This window comes from Neopelma chrysocephalum, unplaced genomic scaffold (genome assembly GCF_003984885.1).
Source record: "Neopelma chrysocephalum unplaced genomic scaffold, ASM398488v2 Primary Assembly neopelma1_65, whole genome shotgun sequence".
NCBI lineage: Eukaryota > Metazoa > Chordata > Aves > Passeriformes > Pipridae > Neopelma > Neopelma chrysocephalum.
In genome coordinates this window covers 4954632-4978956 of record NW_020897722.1, presented here as the reverse complement: position 1 = coordinate 4978956, position 24325 = coordinate 4954632, and the positions used below count along the sequence as shown (strand labels likewise).

General features: G+C 43.8%; 1 protein-coding gene across 2 annotated transcripts; it reads right to left on the bottom strand.

Moving 5' to 3' along the window:
• Positions 1–6: 6 nt before the first annotated feature.
• SNX8 (sorting nexin 8) lies at positions 7–23097 on the bottom strand. 2 transcript variants are annotated; one of them, XM_027683579.1, is made up of 12 exons: positions 23026–23090; positions 21976–22049; positions 14963–15153; positions 12625–12742; positions 10049–10170; positions 9623–9703; positions 8526–8686; positions 7985–8117; positions 6801–6869; positions 5841–5990; positions 5293–5442; positions 7–4548 (listed from the first exon to the last, which is right to left on the bottom strand). In XM_027683579.1, exons 2-12 carry the CDS (start codon positions 22007–22009, stop codon positions 4435–4437), a joined length of 1323 nt encoding a protein of 440 aa, XP_027539380.1. In that variant the 5' UTR covers positions 22010–22049; positions 23026–23090; the 3' UTR covers positions 7–4434. The 2 variants fall into 2 exon arrangements, with proteins under 2 accessions (XP_027539380.1, XP_027539379.1); XM_027683578.1 differs by lacking the exon at positions 21976–22049 and having other exon boundaries at positions 23026–23097.
• Positions 23098–24325: the final 1228 nt, after the last annotated feature.

The following is a 24325-nucleotide window of genomic DNA, read 5'->3' as shown; positions in this document are numbered from 1 at the left end:
TTTTTCTTTTTTTAAACACTTTTACAAACATATAACACTTACAGATAGAATCTTGGAATGTAATGTAGGATCTGTAAACATTTCCAGTCTACCAGCTGTAGTAATAGTTCTTTAATTCCTGCATTTGGATAAAGTGCTTCATACATAAGGCTATTTGAGCAAAGCAAAGATACAGGATATTCCAGGCAGGCCATATTCACACCCTTTGAACAAAAATTTGCTTCTTGTCTCCCTCCAGCAGTTTTGAAAATACCCACTCAAAAATGCCCTTCTTCATCTACTCAGCAAGCCACAGCTCAGACTTAGAGGAGGAATTAACACCTTAAAACCTTACTTTTCCTTTTGTGCTGCACACTGAGTTATTTACAGAGGTTTTGATACCCACCTCTGCTTCTGACCTGGCAGTGAGGTTTCTGGCTGCTCTAACAGAGAGAATGAATGGCTTGAGGCAAGTAGGAGAGAGAATAAGCCCAGGAGGACAGGCAGCTTTAACAGGGTGTAGGACCTTACTGTGTGGTAGGAAAGGGAGTGACTGACAGCCAATACCTGTTATATCTGGATTTATTTCCTGGTGGAAACTGTAAACTGCTGGGTGAGAGAGAGCACATCACAGAATCACACAGAATTACTTTCTGTTCCTCCAGGATTTAGGAAGGAACAGAACAAGCACAGCTCAGGCTTGCACTTCTCTTTGCCATCCCCTCTCTGCAGTCAGGTCAGTCCTTTCAGGAGGATGCTTTCCCCAGCCCTGACTTCCAGGTCATGTCAAAGAGCTGGGATGTTACTGCTCCTGCTGCTCTTGTGAGACTGACGTGGTTTAAGTTTTGTCTCCAGCTGGTGAGCTTTGTCTTTTAGGAAACAGCACAAACTGAAGGGTGTAAATTAGCCTGTTTCAAGTTCCAGGAATTACACCCTTGCATGATCAAAGTAGGAGAGTAAAAGCACTGGAATGCAGCAAGGCATCATTGAGCACATTACAGCTTCGGAGGAGCAACTTGCAAGGAGGATGGAAAGAGAGAGAAAGAAGGATCAAAGACTAAAGTTGTATTGTAAATACAGTTTGGAGTCTTTCAACACGTGATACTGGACAAAAAGCCACTTCACAGCTGGAAGTGGAGAAGCCCTCAGGAGTGACAGAAACTTAGAGCCCTTTTGATAGAACAATTTTCAGGCAGCTTTCAGGGTCTCAGGTTTTGACCACCCTGGTACCTACCCAACAGACCTGACAGAGACACTGACAGAAAAACTGGAGGCCTTTTCTACCATCGCTGTTTTGAACACCTGAAGGTCCCCTGACCTCAAGCACACACAGAAAAGCTTCCATTCACAAAGGCACATCACGTCTTACAGGAGCATCAGCTCTTGGATAGGCAGCACACACTCCTCAGTCTGGTTTGCTTAGTGTTTACTGCAGAAGGCAGTAGCATGGAGGTCACCACAGCTGTTTCCCCCACACTGACTAGGGCAGACAGGCAGCCTGATGGATCCCCTGGATTCCCTGCTGCATCCCTGCAGGGGAAGGAAGCTGTGCTTGATGCAGCCCTCCAAGTCTGACAGATCCATAAACTGAACGAACAAAACACAGTAAGGAAATCCCTCACATACTGAGGTAAACATAACAGTTCTATTTGCACACTGACCAGTCTCCCAAAGGAAAGGTTTGGAAACTAAGGGTTATATGAAATAGTGTCTGCATGTGTTTAGGAATGAGACAGAAGCTTGACAGTCCAGTATGAAATAAACTCTGAAAGTGCCAACAGCTGGATCAGCTTTGAGAATACAAAGCCTCTGTTCTCAAATACCAGGTGAACAGAGTAAAGGCAAAACAAGAAAAACCCACCCCCAAAACTGCTCTCCTCAGAGAGGCAAGGGCTGACAATGGAGGAATGGGTGTTTTCTCAATGTAATTCCAGTTCCTTTGTAGGTCCTGTGCTCTGTGTTTATCATTACTACCATCTCTGCATTTGGACTGTAGAATTCTCATTCTCAAGGAGAACAGGAAAGAGGAGTTAGTCTAAAACCCAAATGTCATTTTGATGTTTGTTTTTTGGGGGATTTGTTTTTTGATTGTAAATAAAGTCCAAAATTAGAAATTCTTTCTAGAAGTGAGAAGTGTAAAGTCCCATTCCGGCCAATGCTTTGCAAGTGCTCCCATGGAACATTGCCCAGTCAAACAAATTACACAGAAGATCCACCAGAAGTATCAGATCTTGCCCCAAAACATACAGTATTTTCTCACTTTGACTGCTCACCACATCAAGCAAACAAGGATAAACAAGGGAGGATGGGTGCTCAGACTAAGCCAGCTATAACCAGCCAACACCTTCTAAACATGCCAGGGGTAAAGAGCATATAAAAATCTGGTAACACGCTTTCCACACTTGAACCACAAACCATCTTCCTAATCAAGACAAGGTCAAGCAGAAAAACCTTCTGTGCCATTCCTGAGATAATAATCTTCTTTGTTACTGGACTGTAGAAACATTTCCCTCCTCTGACAGTTTGCTCTGCCTTGTGAGCAGAATCTCCTCTGCATTGCTTTGGAAATCTTCAGGAGAGAATCAAACCTGTCACAGCCATTTGCAGTTCATCTGTCTCACTGCACAAGGCCCATATACAGGAGGAAAGCAAGTTAACATTTGAATTGTTGGAAAAAAGCTCTTAATGCATTCTGAGCAAGGCTGGCTACACACTGCTTAAGGCCCAGCACCCAAGGAACTCACCCATATCACTCTATTTTACCCCATTTTGATAAGTGTGAGGAATGGTTATTCCAGTCTCACGAAACTGGGCAAGTAATTTGTCTTGCTCTTAGCTGAAGAAACTAACCCAGAATTTCCACCTGGATTAGGAAGAGCTTCATGCTGTACTGAGTTTTCTAAATTTATAAAAAAAAAAAAAAGCAGCTTTTGTGATTAGAGGATTTAAATACATTTCCTGCTAATGGGGAAGTTCCCCAGTAGAAAAATACTGTAATGGTTCCAGTTTGACAGCGAGCACTCATCCTTGTTAATATGCTTCCTTTTTACCCAGTCAAAGAAAATGCTAAGAAGCCAAATCTCAAATTCCCCTTTAGAAGCTATTTTGGCCCCAGAGAAGGCAGGTTCAGGAGAGACCTGTTCACACAGTTTTGCTGCAGACGTTTGCAGTTCCTTGGATTATAAGTTTCTCTGGAGGATGTGCACCATTTCCCCCGAGGTAACATGATGTGCACATTCTCCTCCCCCTTTGCCTCCAGAGGGAAAGTCACTGGAGATACAAAGTGGAGAATGATTAGTCCCTTTATCTCAATCACAAATCATTCTGAAAACCCCACTACCAAGGGCTGTTTTTAGAGACGAGAACTGTCACTTGTCTCCTGTCCTTCACAAACACACTCCAGTGTTACCCACAGCCAGGAAAAAGAATGACAGTAACATCCTGATAAATACTGACTTTTTTTTGTTAATGAACTTTATCAGCACTGTGTTCCAGCCTGCTGGTATAACAGAATACTTCTGATATTAGACCAAAGAAAACACCAGCCTTTGGGTCAGCAGCTCTCCAGTGGACCTGAACAGCTACTTAACAGAGGGATATCAGAACCTCCAGAAGGAAACAGCTACCTTGTAGCTATTCTGCTCATGTAGTAGGACTGGATTACAATTAAGGAGTGTTTTATTCAATTATTTTCTCATTTATGCCAGGCAAACTCCTCTGAGTTCCTGAACCCAGCTGTCTTTGGCCCCAAACTGAAAAATATGAGCAAGTCCCCAGGCTGCCCTGCAACCATGAAGGGAAACACACTGACAATACAGTCCATCCAACCTCATGGGAGAACCCCATTACACAGCAGCATTGACCCCTGCCCAGCTGGGTTACAAAATCCAACCACTTCATTCATTTTGTGCTAAGGTCTAGCAGTAAGAAATCAAATCTAGACACCTACAACGGGATGGGGGATGGCTTTCAGCTTTCCTTATGCACACATGTCCCTAACACAGGCCCTCCAAGGCGTAAAAGGCAATTTATCTCCACTACAAGCAAGTGCTTCAGTTATCCCGTTCATCTCAGCACTTCAGAGACTTCAGTGCAGAGATGTGTCAGCACAGCTGCAGATAAACATGATTGGAGGGCTGTTAGTACAAGATGCAGAGGGATCAGCAACAGCACTGCAGCACTCGCTGTGCCAGGCCACATCCCGACCCCATGGAGAGTGTCTGCAGGACAACCAACATCAGCTCTGCCCCAGAGCACTGCAAAATTAGGAGATGGTCTTTAGATCCATATGTTCTGCCCCACAATCCAGTCTGTCTAAATCAGAGAGCAGCTCAAAGCAGCAGTATTAAAAAAAAAAAAATATAGCTGTTTGGAGGATTCATTTTAACATCTGGAGGTAGAGGTCCCACCCCTTCGTTGATTGCCCTTCTTGCTCCATGCAGGGTGCTCGGAGCATTAACTGGAGAAGAAATTTCCCTCTGGAGGTGACAGTGGTGGAGTTGGCATACTGCTAGATCCCACAAAAAGGCAGCTCAACTTCGGCTTCAATTCATTCCAAACTTTACTCATCTGTGAGTGGAAAAGGAGAGAAAACAGACGTGACCACACGGTAGCTAACTATCTCACCACACTGAATTTTAGCAGCAGTTTCAGGTACTCAAAAGCACAACACAAATTTGCTGAAGTGTTTTCAGGAAGTTCAGTGGACCCGGATTGTACCTTCCAGACTGGTGCTATTGGAGCTCCCTGAGCATTTTCCTGAGCATGCATGGAATAGAGATTTCCCATACCTTGGTCAAATTCCTTCACTGAAGGGAAGGAAGGGAGCTGAAGGAGGAGAGACTTTTCTAATACAACAAATGCAAGGAAGTCTGTATATGGGAAATATTAAAGGCCATATTTAGGGGTTAACAAAAAGGAGCTCTTAGAGCAAAGGCAAGGAAGTTGCTCCTTGTCATACAATTTCTGTGTAGCACCACAAAAAAACAGATTCATCTAGCAAACACACATCATTCATTACAGAATAGCTATTTAATGGTTAGGTCTTCTTCAACTACCCATAGGATAGTTGATGAGAGCAGAAGAAAAGAAGAAAAAAACAGCAACTTGCTGCAAGAAGATACAGTCTTTTAGAGGAGTTAGAGGCCAGCCTTGATCCTCACTCCAAACTGGAAAGACCTTAGATGACTTCTTAAGTTATGAAAGAGCCCAGCTGGACAGATGATTAGAGGACGAAGGCCAACAGGTGAAAATAAATACATTCAAATTCTCATTCATATTTTGGGGAAAAGGATACAGTCCAGAAAACCTCACCTCTTTGTGACCCTGGATCTGGGAGTTGACAAAGGCCCCCAGAATGTGAGAGGTGAGAGGCAGGTAGATGTGGATGAGCTGTGTCTCCTGATGGAGGCAGTACAGGGAGAAGTAATTCCGCAGCTCCATGGTCAGGATGGCGTTTTCTTGCTGAAACAAGAGGAGCTCTGTGAAATGCAGTGCCAGGAAGGGGCTGCCAAGGAGGTTCACTTACAGCAGGAGAAAACAGCATTCCTCACCCTACCAGCAATTCAAACACATATCAAAAACCCAAAAAGGCAGATCCTGGACCCATTTGATACAACGGCAACTGCACTTTCCACCCTGCAGACTGCTGGTTTCCACAGCTCCTGCAAATGATGTGCTGCCAAAGGGCCAGTAGTAAGTGTGGAGGAAAACAAGCACCTTTTCCATCTGGCACAGCAGGTAACTCAGATTTCCCAAAGCACAGACTACCCTTTCAGCCCAATGGTTTTCTGCAAATACAACAGAGCAGCACCATCACAGAGCCCAGTACCACCCTTTGCTCTCCCAGGAGCCTGCCCTACCTCCACAATTCGAGACTCCAGTTGCTCCACTGATTCTGGTTCTTTGTTCTGCACAGTGGCACTCATCATCTGCCTCTTCATCATGCTGTACTTGTGCAATGCCCGCTGGTGCTTGTGCAACACCCCCTTCTCGTGCCTTTCACACAGGTCCTTTACGGGAAAAGAAAAGAACAGGTACATAGTGGAAGCCAAGAGTCAGCAAACACACAGCCAAGTACATCAGGAACACAAACACGTGGTCGTGCTTTATATAACTTCCATGCTGCACATTTTTGTTCCTTAGTTTTCAAGAGGGTCAAAAAACGCCAGTAGCTTAGAACTCAAGAAAAAAAAACCTGCTTGAACCCAGACCAGTGAGCTCAAGAGGCAGCCTGGAGCATCACTTCTGCCAACACTTTGGATCTTATCAGGCCTCTTATCTTTTCCTGACCTTCTCAAAATTGAGTGCAGGCAATTAACTGTGGTAAGAGCTTGCCAGTGTCCTTCTATCTCAGTCCAGGCCTGGGAATGTCAGGAGAGGCTGCCTCATACAGTTTCAGTAGATGCTTCTATAAAAAGTACCTTTGATCATAGATTAGTATTAACAAAAATTCTTTAATTTGTAACTCGGCTCATATCTCCATGAACAAACCAATAGTGATCTAGTTCACTGCCTTGACTCAAAAGCAGCCAAATCTGAAAATAAAAAGTTAGCTGATCCATATAGTTCAAGCATTTGTATTTTGAAATTCCTTGCAGGGTTTGCTCTTTGGCAAGTTCTCATCACAAGCCGAGCTGATCAGTAAGGCTGCAGAGCTGGTTATGGCCAACAGCCGCTCCCCTCCCTCTGCCAGATGCCCAGTTTGCCTCTGAACTGGCCTCCCAGACAGTTTTCCATCCAGTTGGCATTACACCCTCTAAAAAGCACAAGCTTGCTTCTCTGAACAACTTTCTCGTTGGCAGAAGAACAGCAGAGCTCACTTTATAGGACTGGAGTAAATCCAGGAAAAGGTTCAGCTTCTCCACCACATCATTCTCTTCCTGTTTACCCTAGAAAACAAGGAAAAAGTACATTTTACGTAAGCCTGGCAAGAACCAACATCCCAGTCCTTCACCTCCTCACACCACGCAGGCTCTCACTGCATTCTCCAGGGCACATTGGTGCTTACACAACTGCATCAAAAAGCTTTCAGATGACACTGGAGTGTGTTTAGTCTTCAGTGTGCAGAACAAAGACCTGACTGAGGCAGGAACGGCTTTTCCAACTGACTGATCACTATAACAAGAGGAGTTGGTTTCACAGCCCTGCATGTCAGCCCTTTCAGCACGCTCTGCCTGGAATTTCTTGCTCTTGCAGATTCCTCCAATCTTTCATCTTCCCTTCTTACAAGATAACTAATCCATTAAAGCTCTGAATACCTGCATGTTCCCCATAATAGTTCATGCATCAGAAGGCAGAGATGAGACACCAAGCCAAATTTCACCACTAGTTTTTTTATTTTACAAAATACTCTCTTTTCTTCCTGTATCAATAGAGCTCTCTGGAGCGTAAACTCTGGAGAAAAAGACCTGGTCTGACTGATCTACAAAAGCATGCTCAGTGTTTTAACACAATGAGATGAAGAGCAGGGAAGACAAAATTATTACTTTTCCTTCCCAGACTGTCGTGTTCTCACATTATTCTGACAGTCATTACCACACTGCACACTTACACAGGAATATGATACTTCTGTCTGAATCACTCTCATGTAATGTTTAAGTACATGAACGTCAAAACTTGATTCAGAAATAACTTATTCTGGATTCTCTGTAGCAGATTAGTAAGACAGAACACAGGATTCTTGGACAGCTCACTAAGGTAGTACAACTTAACGTGTGCAATAATCACTTAAAATTAAGAAAGAAGGCAGGTTTTTCCCTCCTTTTCCTTGCCTGTTATATTTTTTTCCCATTTAAACACAGTCCAGGTATTTCATTCAAGCTTGAACAAGCAGGCTGGTGGTTGAGGACGAAAGTTTGAATCACCATCTCCTTCTTAACTCTTGAAGAGCTTATGTCCACAGAGCTCGTGATTAAAGATGAAGTTTAGGGCAGCAATGTACCACCGCCGTGTTACAAAAAGAAAAAAAGAAAAAAAAAGAAAAAGAGAAAAGTCAAGAACTCACCTGCTGCACAGCCTTATCTGCCAGAAGTGCAAATTCAACAGACAGACCCTTCAAGGCTTGTTTCAGAGTCCCCCATGTGCTGTTATTCAAAGCAGCCCAGGAAGGAAGTGGGGTAGTGTCTGAGCCCAAAGCACTGGAAGGAGACAAGTAACAGTCACATCTAGGAGACAAATTCCACTGAGCAGCTAAACTTATTTGCAGAGAGCAGTTCAGAGTTTCAAATCTGTCTAAACAGCTCACAGCGCTGAGCTGCTACTGCCCCAACACAAATGCAGAGTTCATTGTGTACTTACTGGGGAGAGAGACAATAAAACCAGTACCTGAATGCCAAGGTATTTATATTTTGTTTCCTCATGTTCTAGGGAATGCAGCCTTAATGGTAAGTGTGCATTTCCTTTTTCATAGTAGGAAAAATTGATTAGGACCTACAGCATGCACTGGAATACCCATTTTTACCAGATTGGAGGCCTTACAAGAGTTTTGAGTTCTGAAACAGCAGTAGAAATGTTCATATTAGCAAGGCCTGTTCCTCCAAACCTACCTGAGCTCCTTCCCAAATATGAGGAGGTCGGAGGCGTTGTCAATGGCTCGAGAAGCGATTCTCTCCGCACGGTCTCGAAGCTTATAAAAGCTGTTATAAATATTTCTGATGAGCTCCCTGCTGGCAGCAAACTGGGCCTGTATGTCAGATGGGAGGAAGTCCTGAAGGAGTACAGAGAGGTTACTGGTGGGTAAATCAGAGGCACACCACAGACTGCAGAGAAAAAGAGGCTTCCCTCTTGTGCTCACTCCCTCATGCCACGCTGTAACAACCCTGAAGAGATCACTTTTCCAATTCAGTTGTCCAAGTCAGATGTCACACAAACAGCCCTAATTTTCAGAGGCATAAAGAGGTTCAAATACCCAGTGTAGACAGAGTTGACAATATCTGCAATTCTACTATGCAGTTAAAACAGGGGTTGTGAGGTTTCAAGCTCACAAGTTCTAACCTAATCCTACTGGTAACTCCCAGCCTGGTAAAGTCAAGAATGAACTGAAAGTTCAGCTCTTTTTGACCAGAGTATCACTGGTAAAAACCTGAACTAAGCTCCAGTTGCAAAACCTCCTGCAAGCACTGCAGGAACCTGAACAACAACTTGCTTTAAAATTGCTCAACGAACACAGTAGATTTAAAACTTGTCATAGCACTAATCTCTGGGATAAACAGATACATGGAGAACTTATAACTAACTTCTCTCTAACAGTCCAAATTGCTCTCCCACAGGGAGAAGAAGACAGACAGAATGAGGGCATGAACAAGTGGGAAGGATATCCATCTAGATGTTAGCTTTTAAATTGTGCAATTTGTGCATGTGTTTGTTATGCAAGTACAAGTAATTGCTGAGAAACATGTTCTGAGCAGGATTCATTGTTTAATCTTTATCATATTCACGAACCAGCATTTAGCTACAAATATCAGGACCTTAAGAGTCAAATATTTATTTGATCTTTTTGATAAAGTTAGGAGTTCTTCAAACTCTGTAAACAACTGTCTCCTACCTAAGGTGCCCATCACTCCACAAATGCCATAACTGATCCACCAGGAGAACACAGCCATTCAAACCAGAATAATATGTTGCAAAAAATTCCTATACATACCTTGGCCTGGGTGGCTAATTTGCAGGTCATAAACTCATCTCCTACTCCCTGGACCAACTCCCTTAGCTTATTCTGTACATCCTGCAGAAAATACAGAATCAAATCAGCATGAAAGAACTAAGTAACAAAGGTCTCAGATACACCTCAACAGTAAGACACTTACAGCTTTACTCAGGTTAGGTTTAATTTAAGGAAAAGCATAACCTGTATTCCCCTAAGAACAGTTATAATTTTCAAAATACTACCCTCCTGGCATTGAATGAAATTACCTTCCACTTTCCAGCTGTAGAAACACCCACTGAGAGAAAATTCTCCTCGTCACAGGGAGCAAAACCATGTAGGTCAGAAGCAATTCTGAACCCTGTGCCCAGTGAAGCAGTTACAGGCAGACATGCAAACTCAGGACTATTGCTAACAAACACTCACTGAGCCACTGAAGGACAGGAAGAGTTTCAAGAGCACATCTTCTGAGAAAGGGGGGTGTCGAGCCACCAGGTTTATAAAACGCTTCAGCGCTCTCCTCCTCGATTCTATGAATTCTCGATCAGCTACAGGAAGAAACATGAAATTTCAATTAATGCACCTCACGTTACAGCTGCTCAGAAAGAGAAAAGCACTCAGGCCAATAACTTCCTTGTACTTACAACCCTTGCTTGAGCACTGCAACAAAAACAAAGAGTGGTTACCTTCAGTCTGTCAGCTCCCAAAACCAATCTTTTAGATCGACCATCTGAAATAAAGAACCACCTGATGGAATATTTAATCTTACCAAAATCCAGCATATATACCTATGTGGGGTTATTTCCACAGGGTGGGGCAGGTAAGCAGGATAAACAACCAAACCTAAGGCCTGAAATTTCCACTTTAAAAACTGTGGGCCTGCAAAGATTCTTCTTCCTCTGAATCAACTTCACAGCTGGTCTGCAGAGGGGATCCTGGTCTGTTTGGCAGTATCCATCAGGATACTGGATGGATACTAGGATCAGTATCCACCTCTTTCATGCAAGATGTCAGAAAGCACTTTGGAAGACCAGCACAGCAATCTGCAGTACATCCATCCAGAGCCTTTACTTGTCAAACTAAAAGAATTCTGCTCGTCTTGCTGAAATAAGAAGAATTTCAATCTGGCAATATTGCAGTAAGGCAGTAAATCAAAGTTCCTGCAGTTTTTCAGGAACGATGAATGATAAAAAATTAAACTAAAGATTGAAGGAAAAGAAAGCAGCATAGAAGGGAATTACAGGAATGCTCTTATCCATGACAACGCTCTCATATCATGAAAGGTTATTACTCTTTTGCCTCAGTTTTAAGCTGGCAGTTTGCTGGCTGTGTGGACTCTCACTAGTGATCCTCAGTACAGTATCACCCACCAATTCCTTTTTCTGTCATTGTGGTTGCAGATCTTGATTGGCCTTGCTCACACTTCAGCCAACGTGGACATTTCTGAAATAACCTACACACTTCTGCAGGATCTGCCCCAGCTGGCTGCTGTCCTCCAAAAGGAGCAGAGCAGGTGAACAATCTTCCTTCACACGACAGAGGGAGGGGAGCAGAGCAGCATCAGGATCAGTGTAACTCAGCAGAGGAGCACACCAAGGACAAAGCATGGAGCTTTGCCCATCCGGCTCTGGGACTTGGAAGTTGCAAGAGTCACACATCTATGCTAATCCATCAAATCCTGTGTCCTGCAATTCTATTTGTCAGTCCATTAACCTGCTCAGAAACAAGAACTACCCACTCCATTTCCTTTTTCCTGTTTGCAGTTCCCATTAAGCCCAATTCCACAGCTCTTCTACATGCAGAGTCGCTGGACTAAAGGCAATCAGCACTCTCTGCCTTATCACAGCTTTGCACTATATTAGAACTGGTCTCCTAGCACAGTTTGGGAACTAATCCTATCAGGTTTTTTCTTAAACTTACGATGTGCATGGGAAGAAATGCACTGGTGAATGCACAGAAATATCAACACAGTGGCAACACAAGGAAGTAACAGTTGACTGACAAATTATATATATATTGGTAGCTTCTTTCAAACATCCTCTCTCCACTGAGATTAATCAGAGAAGGCTGCTTTGCTCACAGGTGTTGCATGAAGTCGAAATTCTGGAAACTCTGGCTGGGAACACTGAATCAGGTTCAATTCAACAGATGGGTTTCGCAACCCCAAAAGAAAGGTCTTCACAATTCACATTCCATACAAGAACATAAGGCCACTGGAGCTTTTCAGTGCCAGGATTTTGCTGTCTTCCAGTTCACTATACACCCTGTTCTGCTCACTGTTTACCAATTACTGTAGCAATGCACGGACTCATCAACCGAAATCAATTATTTATTGAAACACAGTGAGCTTAGTGCCATGGGCAGGGGAGGAGACAGTGAAAAGCTTGTTCTTTCACAGATTAAGTATTAAACAAGATGGGATTTTATGTTTAAAATCAGTGTCAATATTTGAGATTAATGAAAAATGTTCCTGAAGGAGCTTTGATATGCTTCAGTCTTGAGATGCTGGTTTTTAGGCTAACAGCTAAAGTGTACTTGAATGACCTGACACTGATTCCAGTCTCAGGTTTCAGTTTCTGGTTATGCTAAAAAGATCATAGAATCATAGAACCATTTAAATTGGAAAAGAACATAAAGATCACTGAATCCAACTGTTAAATTAAGACTGCCAAGTCCACCACTAAACAATGATCATCATAACATGTTTTTCTAAAAACCAATACCTGCAGCTCCGCCATGCTCTTGTGTAGAATTACACCTAAAATCTTATTAGGAAAGTCATTCCACAGGAAGAAACCCCACTGAAATTTCACATCAATATCTCACCTATAGGAATTTCTAGGACGGCAATAATTCACACCTCAAAATTGTGTATTATAACATCAAAGTTGTTTTCTGAGCCAAGCAGAAGCAAAGACTTTCAATCTTTTAAACATTTACTTTTAACAGTATCACCTTGACCACGGTTGCACCTGCACTCAAAAAGCAAGACCCAGGTTTACCTCCCAGCATCCTCTTTGGTGGCAGTGCCGGCACCATGCGATACGGGAACTTCTGGAGCAGCATCTCATGGAACACCACAAAGTCATTGTATCGCCTGTAGACTGAGCATTTGAACCTCTGCAATTAAGGAAGGGGGAGAACAAGTCAATTCACAGGTTAGACAGCAGCACCATTTCCTTTTTTTTTTTTTTTTTTGTTCTATCAGCTGCCCTAAATGCAAAAGGAAGAAAAGAAAGAAATCATAACCAGATTGCAGAAACGACCTATTTCTCTTTGGAGGCCTTGTGGTGGGAAGGAGGGAGGAGATTAAAAGCAGCCATCGCTTGATTATCAACAGATATGGAATTCTTCTAACTGCAGTGTATTGGGTTTGCATGGAAAGGTTTTGGTAGCTGGAGGACTACACAGGTGGTTTCTATGAGAAGAAGCCAGAAGGTGCCCCCGTGTCTGACAGATCCAACGCCGGACAGCTCCAGGAGGGAACTGCTGCTGGATGAGGCCAAGCCTATCAGTGATGGTGGCAGCATCTCCGGGATAACGTATGTGAGAAAAAAAAAATGCACAAGAAAAATGCACTCAGAGAGAGGAGTGAGAATATGTGAGAGTAACAGCTTTGCAGCCCCTCAGGTCAGTGCAGAAGGAGGGGCAGCACTGAAGCTGAGGTTCCCCTGCAGCCCAGGGTGCAGCCCACGGTGAGACAGCTGTGCCCCTGCAGCCCTTGGACTGGCCATGAGGGCAACTGGTGAGTGATCTCTCCCTGTCCTTATCTCAACCCATGAGCCTTCTTTTGCATTTTCTCTCCCCTGCCCAGCTGAGAAGGGGAGCAATAGAGCAGTTTTGGTGAGCACTTGATGTCGAGCCGGGGTGAGCCCACCACATACAGTCCTTTTGAGAATAAGACTTTCAGCTCAAAACATAAGTCTGGTTTTATTCACACACAAGATGAAAATGACTACAAAGTGGAGAGGAAAGTGTTTCCCAAAAAATTGCAAATATCCCTAAATCTGCCGTGGTTCCATAGCATTACCCCCTCAAACTCTCTGGTCTTCCAAATTAGACAGAACATTGGGAAAGAGTGCTGACACTTTTAAAGTGCTCTGGAGAGCTCTTTTCTTGAAGTACTGCAAGTCCCTGAGCTCCAGCTCTTAGGATCTTTCTCTAAATCGGTTTTAAATCCAGAGGTGGCAAAACAGTCTTAGACCACGTTAAGTTACTACTCAACCCAAATGCCTGATGTTTTAAGTGAACCTCACAAGAGGAGAGACCTCACACTGATGTTAGAGCTATAAACAAAGACTGAAAGTTCCTTTAAAACCTTAGGCCTTGATGCTGCATTTCTTAGATCAATATGTAGAAGAGGCCAAAGAAACTGTTTTCTCATTCCCAAAGGAGTTAGGTAGCAGCTAGAACAAGACATTTAGGAGGCAGAAATCCTCTAAAAACAATAAATAAATAATCTACAAACCCCCACACTATTATTACAGATTCAACCACTAATAGGAAAGACTACAGAGCCCTCTACTCATCCTCACTACATTTGGATTGCACGTCATCCACCACTTACAGTGGCACTGTGCCAAAATACAGCAATGAGACACCCAACTGGAGCCCAACAAACACAGCCCCAAGGGCCTCCCTTCAGTCTGCTCTGAAACCTGATGTTGGTTTGTGCTGTAGATCTCAGATGAAGCTCAAGGACAAGCTACACTTCTTTTTGAGGCAGCATCATTCTACAGCCACAGCCACAGGAGACATGACAGTGACTGAAAGGAATCAGTCATGGGTTCCTAAATTCAAAACCTTGCAGGACCACCAGGGTCACTGAGTCCTGTGCCCTGAAATCACAGGCAAAAATAAACATCCATTCCTAGACAGCCCACAGAAGCATTCACCACGTCTGCCCTTTCCCCTCACAAGTCTTTGACAAACTTAGGGACATCACCCTAAAAAACCTAAAGCCCCAAAGGTCACTGCAGACAAGTGACCCAAATGTGTCACCGAACACATACAACAATGACTAGAACAGTTTGAGCACTACTCAATAACTGATGTTTTGGTGGCCTGGGAAGTGTCAATCACACATGGTCTGCTTGGAAGAGGACATGTTTCCTCCTTGAAAAAAACCACACAGAAGCTACTGGAGACATATTTCACTGGCTGCACTACAAACAGGAAAAGGCAAATCATCTTCAATCTTCTCTTACACCAAGAGAAGAACCTATAACCAGCATCACCCAACACACCTTGACCAAATCAGCCAAGACTTTGCCAATAGCAACTGCACAGACACTGTTAAGAGGATACACTCTCACCGAGCCCAGAGCTTGTTCACATTACCTTGCTGGAAACCTCATATTCCACATGTTTCAGAAAAAGGCCCTTCTTCTCAGGTATAAGCTCCACCTGCACGCTATCCTTGCTCAATAGCTCTTGTAGGGTGTGGGAAAGCAGCAGTGGATTTCCCTGGGGCGTCTGCATTAGAAACTGTTCCGGTTCCCTTGGTTCATTTACTGGAGGCTTTGCCAAATCTAGAAGACAAAAAGGGGAAAAAAACCGGTAGACCTGATAAGGTACAGTAAAAGAAGTAGCCTTAAAATATCCTGTTCCCTTGCTTGGTGCTCCCAGAGTGGTGCAACACAACCAGAACATCAGCCAGGCCACTCCCTCGGGAGGTTATGCTGCTTCACACACGTTCAAGACATTGGTACCTCCCTCCTCACAACACCCGGGAGCAACACCAATTATATCGAGTCAGAAAGACATCTCTACTAAGCAAAGAATCACAGGCCAAATTTGTTCTGTGAATCAGCTAAGAGGCCTGCATTTCCTGTCTGTCCACAGCAGGATCTGCCAAAATGAACGAAACCCTAGCTCAGCACTTTTGGATCCTGCCTAGAACAACTCATGGAAGGAAAGAAAAATGTGTCATTTTACTGCTCTGCAGAAATTTAATCCATTAATTTTGCATGTCATTACAAAGGAAGGAGACACTTCATTTGGCATAATTTTATTAAACTCTCTGACACTATGCTACAGTGAGTGTGAATTACAATAATTTACTATGTCAACATGCTCAAGTTCAAGAGCAGGGGAAAAGGGTTCCTAACAAGGGCTACCAACACAACAATTCCTCAAAATCTTTCAAACCAACCTATTCCACTGCTCACAGCTAGAAAACAAACAGCTTTCAACAGTGAATTCAATCATAGCTAGGCAGCTTTGCACAGAGAGAGTCTAACTGATCCTCTGCTAGATGCAAAGTGAAAAAAAGATAGGTCTTAAGAATGTGGCCCCAGAGGACAAACTACATCAAAGAAGGGGCAAAGCTGATGATTCAGAGTAATCAAGTGACTGGCCAGAGTCCATTATCTCAATTTGACTTCATAACAACACTACCGTGTGGCTGTAAACTAAGCTTACATTAGTTTTCAAAGCATTTTTCTACCCATTCTACACATAAGAATCAGTGTGAAAGATGTGGGTATAACCCTGGAACCTATTCAGCCCATACCTGAGTTCAGTCAAATCCACTGATGAAAAGGTACCCAGAAAAGCCAGGTAGGATTCATCATCCCTTCCTTGCCATTGGGCAGAAGTTCTTAAATACAGCTACAGTTTTGAGAACACAAAAAGACAGTAACACTATGGAAGCAATAAGCATTTTTTTAAGCTTTGATACATAGTTCAAAAAGTTGTTAACTTTGTAAGAGATAAACTCAGGGAAGATAAGAACTCATATCCTTAACTTGAGACTCTGACCTCCTCCTGATAAGGATTTCCCACCTGCTCCTTCATGTGCTCCAGGCCCTGATAAATAGGGAAAACAGATAATCTTCAGTTCCTCAGATACATGGCAGACTCTTCATTATTTGCTTCACAAAATGGCTTAAGGAAACCAAATCCAGGACAAATGACCTTATTCCACATGTCTCATCAGGCTTCAGATGCCTGCTAATGTGACTCAGAGAAGCAAGTCTTAACACCTCTGCTTTATTAGACTAATATATATCACCTGCTAACCCCACCTATGTAGCAGCTCCTAAAAATTTCCAGTTACCTGCCAGAAATTTGCAGTAAAATAATGCAAGCTAATTCAATGTTGACATGGGATACTGCTGGATAAAGTGATAACACCTGTACAGCCACTTTTCAGAGAGATGCTGAACTGAAAGAAAAAGGAAAGAAAATTCAAGGCAAAAGATTTTCTTGTGTAGAAAAATCCTTGCCCGTCTGACCTTTCACGGAGCAGCAAGGTGCAATAAATCACAGTATCAAGAAGAAGGGTCAAAAATACACACAAAAAGAACTGTGGAAAGCACAAGGCATCCTGGACCTCCAGAGCAGAGGTTCTCTGGGTGTGCACCCTTGAATTCTTGGGTTTAACTGCTCAAGACACAGCAATGAAGTGCAACATGACACAGCAGATGTTGTTACTCCTCCAAGGCACACACACACACACACGCACGCACGCACGCACACACACACACACAGAGAATTCCAGAGCCCTCTGTGATGCTCAACACTGGCTCATGCTGCAGAGGGAGTTGCTCCAAGCTGGCCTCCTCAGGAGAGGCTACTCAAAGTACACCCCAACTTCTTCCCTAAGAGCAGTGCCAATCTATACTGACACAACATTCTCCTGCCTATTGATTCACTGTCTCTGCTTCCCATCCTTCTGCTGGACAACCACCAAAGCAGTGCTTTCACAGCATAAACTGGTCCCTGACCTTGGGCTCGGCACTGTCTGGTAAACTACTGAAACCCCAGTGGCAAAGACAGGTATCAGAAGAAAAGATAATACAGGATGAACCATGAAACTCTCAGTATTTCATCTGTAACACCCAGAACCTGCAGCACAATCAGCCAAAGTGATGCTGAGGACTCTCACATTCATTACAGTGATCTGAATCCACATTACCCACTAAGACATCTACAGAGTGAAGCCTCCCAGAGATCCAGACAAGACTCCACATTTCTTTGAGAATTCAGCCATGTTGCTCTTTTCTTGGTAATTCTTCTCCAGTTTTCATCAAGTTATTCTCTAAATTTGCTTTCTAAAATTCACCTACAGGAAATACCTTCTCTTTATCAGCAGCTCACACATTTGGCTCTTCCTGAAATATTCTGTAGCTTCTTTACACCTCAACCTTGTCTAAACGTGTGAAATCACACAAACCAGACAACCATGCAAACAAGTTTGAATAATTACTGTTTAATTAATAATCTCAGCGTGTCTGCTATCAACAAGACAGCTACTCAGACTGAATCTACACCCTCAGACTCTGGTCTGATAACACAATAAGATGACTTTGGAACAGCTGTTAACCTGTTTTAGGAAACACTTAACGTGGCATTAACACTAACCCTACAGAGCAATATATACTGGAGCTATTCTTCAGCCCATTTTTCATTCTACTTACTAAACAGCCTATTCTAGAACAGCCTCAAGAGCCCTGGCCAGGAATGGTGGATAATAGTGGGAACTCATTGGTATGAGCTCCTGTGTTCAACCAGTAAAAGGATTTACATGCATTGTAACAGAACACTTAACGCTTCCCATCACGCACTCTCTGCTGGAGAACAGCTAATTTTGAAAACATTCCCTTTGGTTTCAGCAGATCATTATCTAGTGAAGTTTATATACAGAGAGCAGCAAGTGAATACAGAAACGAGGTATGGAATGGTCCCCTGGAACACTGGGAAGCAGACAAAACTAAAAATCAGTTTTTTCCTGCAAGCTACACTCTTGCTACAGCAGTTTCTCAATCTGTTGTCAATAAGAGATCAGGAAGTGGACTGATATAACTGAAAACAAGTTAATATGAAAGTTAAAAATAATACATATAAACACACATATGTAAACAAGACAACAAGATGATAAGAAATAAAAGTCTGAAGAATTATTCAAAGCGTGGCCTAATTTTTGTTACATCATAAAAGAAAACAGCAACGAAAACACTGTATAATACTTTCTTTTTTTTTTGTGCCAAGTCAGGTAGCCTTTGGACTGAAGGGAGTTGAGAAACTCACCCAGAGAACAACTAAAATAGAAAATTTCTCCACTTTAGACCACGTATTTCACACCTCAGTTAGCACCTGACTTCCACTACTCCAGTGATACAACCAGGCACCAACCTGCCCTCCACCGTGACCAGTTTCCTCCATGTAAATTTCTAAAATCATGCATTTATGAAAGCCAGAGTAGAATTCCAAGTATCTGGTCAGCTGCACAGAGGTTTTACATGGAAGCACATACAGCAGAGAGGAGCAGTGCCAGGGCTGGAAGCTCAGGAGCAAATCACACCACCCATCTCCCTTCCCTAGTTAAGCTCCGTCAATCAAATTTGGAGGCCTTATCTCCATTTTACTGATGGCTGATACAAACTCTTTATTACACCAGGTGCTAATCAGATAAATTTATCAGACACGATTAAGCAGATGGTGCCAGAGAATTACTTGTAACATCAGTAGCATATTTTCTAGAAGGAGGAAGGAGTTTTGAAAGGAAGTAAAACCTTTAGGAATAACAGCTAAGATTTATTCTCCACCCTCACAGACCACAGCTGTGGGGAGCAGAGGGGATCCAACCCACAGGAAACACAAAGGAGTACAAAAACTGGTTTTGTACACAGATACCTCAGATTTCTCCCTGGAAAAAATGAGGGCTCCACTACAAACTCCTGGGACAGGAATTCTAAAGCAGCAATGTAAATATCATTCATCAGCATTTCCCCTTCCTTTCTGTCTTTTCATGAAAAGCCTCAGGAATTATGGAAATGCCTTTCCCCCTTATTGTATCAAACACATTCCTCCATAATTCCAGAATCCAGTGTCCACATCAGCCTCTGTGAAAGCTGGTGCAGATTTCAACTACAAACTCAAATAGATTCCCTTCTTCGTTTTATTTTTTTAAAATCTTACATAATTTGAAATCCTCTAAAAACACAAAAAGAAAAACAGAAGTCCCACAAAAAAAAAATAAAAAAAAAGGGCAAACAAAACTTTGTTCCTATTAAAGGCTTTACATATTTTTTGAGACAACTGTATGCAACTTGTTTGGGGTTTTTTAAGGAACTTAAAACCATGGCATTCTTATTTAGAAAGGAGCAAAGCAAAGGAATCAGTCTATGTAACAAAGCCAACTGCTCCACAGCTCTGAGTTCAACATGGAAGGCAGGTCTGTATTTCTTACTAGGTACAAGAAAAGTAATTATATTTAGCTTCACTCTAATTAAGAGTGCCCTTCCTTCTCCTTCCCAACAATTCCCTTGTAAATACAAGCTTTCCAATACCAAAAAAACAAGACAAGATAAAGTAACACACATACTATCATAAAATTAGATGTTGGAAAGTAGGCTCCAACATTTTGTTTTTCTCCTTAAAAAAAAAAAAACAACTAAAAACCATCACCACAGCTTTCTCAGTGCAGATGTCAAATATGTACCCTGTAATAGCTGGTCTGGGGTTTTGGGGATTTTTTTTTTGGTTGGTTGGTTAAGTTTTTATATTTTCCTTTGTTTTTGAGATATTGAGGGTAATTTGGTTTTCATTTCTGGAGGGGTTTTTTTGGTGGTTTTTTGTTTTGGGTTTTTTTTCCAACTAAGTTTAAGATTGTTATTCAGCACTTGGTGCTTTTAAAATTGAAAAGGAGAAGCAACAGCACAGCTAAAAAATAGCTGAGGCTATAGCTTTATTTAACAATATTTTGAAAGCACCTGCATTTCTGCATTCCCCTACAGTCGTAGGCCTCCAACTGCTTCCCAAAATATCACAGTCACACACTCCAGCAGGAAAAAAAACCCAACAGCAAGCTACCCCCTTCCAATGTAACATAGATTTACTGTGTGTAAAGAACTACCTTTAAGCCTCGCACCCTGCTCTTTTGATCTGTGCTGTTAGATCAACTGATTGCTTTCCCAAGTCTGGGAATACAAGGAACACATTCCATTCACAAGTCAGCCCTGAGCCACAGTCCTCAGATGTAGCACACACAATAAAGTGAGATGGAGCTACACACTTTAAAGAAATAACAGGATTAGCAGAGAAAAGTCCATGGAGGAATGTGCCCAAGGATTACAGAGACAAAAAGTCAAATCCTCACTAGGGCATGTTCCCAGCTCACAGTGAAAGACTTCTAAACTACCACTTCTCACAAAGAGGTTGGAAGTGTAAAAATTCACACCCAAAACGGTAACCCGGCAAGCAACAACCCATGGAACTAATCTCTGGGAAATTTTTGCAAGGACATTTTAGCCTGACTACAGAACTGGCAAGTTTCCACAACCATCTGTCCTTACACAGGTCAAGAACATCCCATCAGAAGAAATGGTTTATCTTTGTTTTGCTTCTCATCTTCCTTGCGTGTTTCTCACCTTCCCAGTTACACTGGGGGAAAACTTGATCTCAGCACTTAAGCATTAAAAAAACGGCATTGCCACTCCACACACTTCAGCCTCCCAGTGGTCTTTTCACACATTTCACAGGTAGGAGAAGCTCATTCACATCCCAAATACTGTTGAAAGGTAATTATCAAAGCTCCCCCTCCTTTTCTACCAGTTCCACATGTCTGTAACTGGTAAATTTTTCTCCATCAACCTGCACCAACCCATAAAACTTGAAGACTATTGGGGAAATCAGACTATTTATGTGCAAATCATACTGTCTATAACCTGTAGAGTCCTCCCCACCAAGCCCTCCACAGGCTGCACACACAGTTAATGATTCACCATTAGAAGAAAAAGAGACAACCCCCTCCCTCCCCAGCCAACACACCTGGATCAGCTCCCTGTAATCGTTGCAAAACACTCAAATGGAAGCAAAAGGAAAGAAAAGTCAATAAAAGCAACTGCAAAACTGACTTTAATGTACTGCACATTATCCTTTTTCTTCTTTCTCTTGATTGTGTTAAAGTACTCTTAACTCTGCAAAATCAAAAAGCATTTGTTTGTGCTGTCCTAGATGGGCATTAACGATCCCTGCCAGGACTCTCCTTACTCCGGAGATTTAGATCCTCCCAAAATACTCACTGAGGAGCTGCTGATCCCCCCAAAAATTACACAGGGGTGTGAAACTTCTAAGATCTCTGAACCCTCATCATGATGCTTAAAATAAAAACGTTCCTGCGTTCACAGCATTATTTTTCTTTACATAAAACCATTAGATACCTCCTCTCATTGCTCACCATATAATCATTGTCAAAGAAAGCCAAGTTTTCTAAACGGGGCTGAGTAGATTAGACAGGTACAGAAGCACCATCACCAGAAGTTAATCAGATCAATACTCCACTTGGAAGCAACTGTTTTATCTCTATTAGGCTCCTGAAGCAGATGGTAAATCCAGAACAGACATACCTGAGCAAGCTCTCTCTTTGGTACAGTAGGACATTTTTTCCACAAAGGCTGCTGCTCAATATGTTACATCAGTCCTGGACAGAAATATTCCAAAATAATTTATTTATAAGCATTATCTGCATCAGGAGCATCACAGGCCTAACAAAAGCATACCCACTGGATCCTGAATATAATCCAACCAAACCATTTTTCCCTGCATTAGGCTCACCTACTAGTAACTTCTACTCAATTTCTTTTCCAAACGGAGGAAAAAAAACCCACACTATGCATGGAGCAGGTACAAAACTTTAGCCACTTTAAAGAGAACTTTAGAGAACCGTATTACCCTGTTTCCCTCTAAAAGTTTCCCTCAGTTTAAACGTTGAGTCCAACATGTTATTCCCTCAATTCACCCAGGAGCTCCCTCCATCTATCATTTCGCAACAAGCGCTGGCAGCACTTGGCTGCGAAGTTTCTCCATCCCAGATCCAGCTGCACGCTCCTAAAACTCCAGCGTTTCCAGGCTGGATGTGCCGCTCGGGCGGGCGCGGGGTCTGCCCCATCGCCCCGCTGCGGAACGGCTCCAACGCGCCCGGGTCCAGCTCGGCGGGCGGGGACCGGGGGCCACATGAAGTGTCCCCAGCGCGCAGGGAGCGCTCGGCCGCGTGACTCCCCACGGGAGAACTTCTGGACCGCGCCCCGGCCCCGCGTCCAGCCCCGCAGGAGGGCTCCGGGCAGCTCATCGCCCGCGGACACCGGCGCGGACACAGAGCCGGGCACTGGGGCGACCTCCGCGGGCAGGTACAAACCCCCCGGCCCGGGCGCCCCGGTTCACCCCCGCGGGGCAGAGCCCACCGCGGGTCGGGGACGGGACCCCCAGCGGCACCGCCGCGGGCAGCCCCGCCCGTAGCCGGGCCCCGCCGCCCCGGGACGAGCAAGGGGAGGCGGCGGCGCTTCCCCGCCGGTTTTGGCGGGGAGCGCGGCCCCGACCGCCCGGGCGGGCAGCGGGCGGGCAGCGCACGGAGCGGGGGCGGCCCCGCCGCAAACACATCCCCCTGTGTCCCCCCGTACCTGTGCCGGTGCCGGCCGTGCCCGCGGGCGGCTCGCCGTCCATCGCGGCCGCGGTCATGTGAGGCCGGCCCGGCGCGGCCGCCCTCCCCTCCCCTCCCCTCCCCTTCCTCCGCAGCGCCCGCCCGTGAGCGCGGGCGGGGCGGGCGGGCAGAGCCGCCTCCCGCGGGGCCGGGGGCGAGGGGTGACCCGGGGAGCTGTGCCCGCCGGGGGTGTGACAAATGCCACCACTGCGCGACCGTGTCCCCCGCACAGCAGCACCCCGCGGCTCTCGCAGGGGCAACGAGCCGTCCCTGCCGCTGACGGGATGGCTCCGAGCGCTTCGGAACCGCTGCGGGGTTAATAACAAATCCCCTAAACATCTTAATAGCAAATCTCCCAAACATCTTAATAGCAAATCTTCCAAACATCTTAAACCATATAAAGAGAAGCGATCGGCTCACGGGCTTAACACGAGATTATTCCGAAATGTAACTGATTTTTTTTTTTGTGAAATCTGAGAAGGATAGTTGTTGGGAATGTGAAGTTCAGGGAGACTTTGTTGTGAGCTATGAAAAGTAGATAAATTGTTCTTGAGGCTGTACTTTGGGGGTTAAGTCAGAGAATGACAGGATCAATTGAGTTGGAAAAGACTTCTGAGATCACCGAGTCTAACCTAAGACAGAACAGCACCTTTGTCAACCAGACCAGGGCACTCAGCACCAAGTCCAGTCCTTCCTTTAACACCTCCAGGGATGGTGACTCCACGACCTCCCTGGGCAGCCCATTCCAATGTCTAATCACCCTTTCTGAGAAGAAATGCCTCCTAACGTCCAACCTAAACCTTTCCTGGTGAGATTAATACTATGTCCTCTCATCATATTAATTACTCCCAGACAATTTTGGTATATTTTCTTTCACTGAGTTCCCTTTCCCCACGGCAGTTCTGCTGCCATCTAGTCAATTAATGAAGTTTCCTATATTCAATATATTTCTATATTTTGGATGCATCTGGATTTTTATGAGATATTCTTAATGATAAGTTGAAAGTAGTTATTTAATGTTTTTTTCAAAGAAAACGCCATTGTACATTTTGTGCTATGCTCCTGAAGGAATGCACTAATACAGGTAAATATGCTAAAAATCAATATTAACCTATTCAGGAAAGCACAGAAATATGAGCATTTGAAATGCAAATACCCTTTCCAAAACTGCATAAAAATAAGAATTGCAGGTATGAGCACTTCTCATTTTATTACTGATTTTTCCCCCCACTTCCTGTAGTTTATTAGTCAGGATTTATATGGTTGACACTGATGAAATG

What these genes read in the sequence shown, in the direction of transcription:
- SNX8 (XM_027683578.1), bottom strand. Translation starts at nt 23,083, where the DNA reads ATGACCGCGGCCGCGATGGACGGCGAGCCGCCCGCGGGCACGGCCGGC. An exon ending in ATTTACTCCAGTCCTATAAA is followed by an intron (nt 5,991 to 6,800) that starts GTGAGCTCTGCT and finishes TTTCCCGTAAAG; the next exon opens with GACCTGTGTGAAAGGCACGA. An exon ending in AGATCCAGGGTCACAAAGAG is followed by an intron (nt 4,549 to 5,292) that starts GTGAGGTTTTCT and finishes TTCCACTCACAG; the next exon opens with ATGAGTAAAGTTTGGAATGA.